Source organism: Portunus trituberculatus, chromosome 33 (genome assembly GCF_017591435.1).
Source record: "Portunus trituberculatus isolate SZX2019 chromosome 33, ASM1759143v1, whole genome shotgun sequence".
NCBI classification, from domain to species: Eukaryota; Metazoa; Arthropoda; class Malacostraca; order Decapoda; family Portunidae; genus Portunus; species Portunus trituberculatus.
Window position 1 is genome coordinate 11,935,196 of NC_059287.1, and position 1,923 is coordinate 11,937,118.

The 1,923-nt window shown below is 61.1% G+C and overlaps 2 protein-coding genes across 3 annotated transcripts in view; one reads left to right on the top strand and one right to left on the bottom strand.

The window, feature by feature from the left end:
• Positions 1–1,670, bottom strand: part of LOC123512425 (oxytocin receptor-like) — a 9,670-nt gene extending 8,000 nt beyond the window's left edge. For both annotated transcript variants that reach the window (XM_045268825.1, XM_045268827.1), the window contains exon 1: positions 1–1,670. This exon is cut by the window's left edge and continues 126 nt beyond it. In XM_045268825.1, the coding sequence (XP_045124760.1) occupies positions 1–934 (934 nt within the window). In that variant the 5' untranslated portion in view covers positions 935–1,670.
• LOC123512311 (C3 and PZP-like alpha-2-macroglobulin domain-containing protein 8) overlaps positions 1,136–1,923 on the top strand; it is a 23,278-nt gene continuing 22,490 nt past the window's right edge. The window contains exons 1-2 of the mRNA XM_045268648.1: positions 1,136–1,219; positions 1,457–1,588. Coding sequence (XP_045124583.1) covers positions 1,136–1,219; positions 1,457–1,588 — 216 coding nt within the window. The remainder of the gene's footprint in view (positions 1,220–1,456; positions 1,589–1,923) is intronic.

A 1,923-nucleotide genomic window follows, 5' to 3' on the forward strand; every position in this document is an offset into this window, starting at 1 on the left:
GCGGCACGTTGGCGAAGCTGTGCACCATCAGCGGAACACGACTCACCCTCACTGTGCTGGACGACCCCGAGGTGACCGAGGACCCCGCCCCCGTGCTGCCCCGCGATCCCGCCATCTCCCGCTCCCGCTCCACGCAACACACCCACCGCAGCAGCAGTGTCCGCAGTGGTACGTAGCCGCGCCTGTAGCGTGAGTAGCGCCACACCTTGAGCGTGATGCAGGTGTAGCAGTACACGGTGACCAGCATGGGCCCGAAGAACGCCGCACACACGAAGTACACCACGTAGGCCTTGATGCCCCACTCCTCGGGGAAGTCTGCCCAGCAGTTGAACTCTCCGTTGTGCATTTGCTTCTTGGAGAAGAGGAAGGCCTGGGGCATCGCCAGCAGGGCGGACAGCGCCCACACCATGGTCACCATGCGCAGCGAAGACCACAGCTTGCTGCCGATGCGCCACGATATGGCACGGTACCTGTCGAAGGCCAGGCAGGCCAGCAGCAGCGGCGACAAATACAACGGCATCACCTGTAGGAACTTGACACTCTTGCATAGCCAGTTGGGTCCCCGGAAGTAGTAGGTGAGATCCCAGGCAAGCTGCGACAGCACGTTACAAAGACCCACCATGAGGTCTGCGGTACAGATGTGCGTCATGAAGAAGTAGGTGCGCGACATAGGCCGCAGCAGGGACGAGCGAATCAGCGCCACCAGCACCAGCATGTTAGACACAAGGATCACCACCAGCAACACCGCTAACACCGCCACCTCTACTTGAGCCAGAACCTCGTCCCTCTCCGAGCCCGTCACGTTCCCCAGCACTGTCACACATCCGTTCGTGTTACCCGAGGAGTTCCCGCCACAGTCACTCGAGTTGGCCACAACACTCTCCTCAGGTCTGCCTATGGCCGCCGCCACCACCACCACTCCATCCTCTTCCATCGTCCAGCGCCGCGTGGAGGCTCAAGGGCACGTTAGCCCTGATCACGCCTAGCATGGCAGCCCACGCCAGCTGCCATCACTGCATGTCACGACCAGGCGTCTGGGATGCGTGCCAGTTCCCCAGCATGGTGACGTCCTTGCCTTCATGCAGCAGCAGCAGCAAAGGCCACCACAGCCATCCACGTGAGGAAGAACACTCGCATGCCGCATCCTGCTCCCCAGTGTGACACAGTGTGTCTTACCACGCTGCTGCTCCGTGGGCGGCAATGTGGCCTTCCAACTCCTGTAGGCACCGTCGCGCCGCCACCGCAATCCGCAGCACAGCACTGCCTGAGCAGTGACAGTCCACCATGTCCAGACACGTATCAGTGGGCGTCATGCACGTGGCCGGAAAACATGCACACGCACACACACACAGACACAGACACACACACACACACACACACACACACACTTCCACCCCTTTCCACTCACCCGCGCCCTCACTGCTCTAATCACCAAACATGACTATTACTCCCCAAGGGGCAAGAAAGGGCAGGGCAGGAGCTCAGGACAGGTGTCTATGTTCTACGGTGGGCACGGTGTGGTGCAGCAGTGAGCGCGTGGCAGGCTGGTGGCGAGATGGCGCGGTGCAGGAACACAAGGGGCAGTGCGGCAAGGAGCGGAGGCGAATAGTGATGCTCGCCCGGCGCCTCCCGGACGAATGCCTTCCTCACCGCTCGCCACAACGACCTACCGGGAGCGCGACCCACCGAGGGGAAGAGCAAGGGGAGGGACGAGGAGGGAGAAAAAGAGGAGAGTGAGGGCTGCATGCGTAATACAAGACAGGGAAGAGAAGGCTGAGAGGAAAGCGAGGCTGTCAATCTTGCCAGTGAGCGCCGAGGGGAGCTCGAGGGGAGGAAGATCCAGAACAATTGGGTGGAAAATGGAGCGTAAAGTGTTAGAGGCGCACCACTGACGACAGGTGAGGTAGAGCGGGCAGGTGAGAA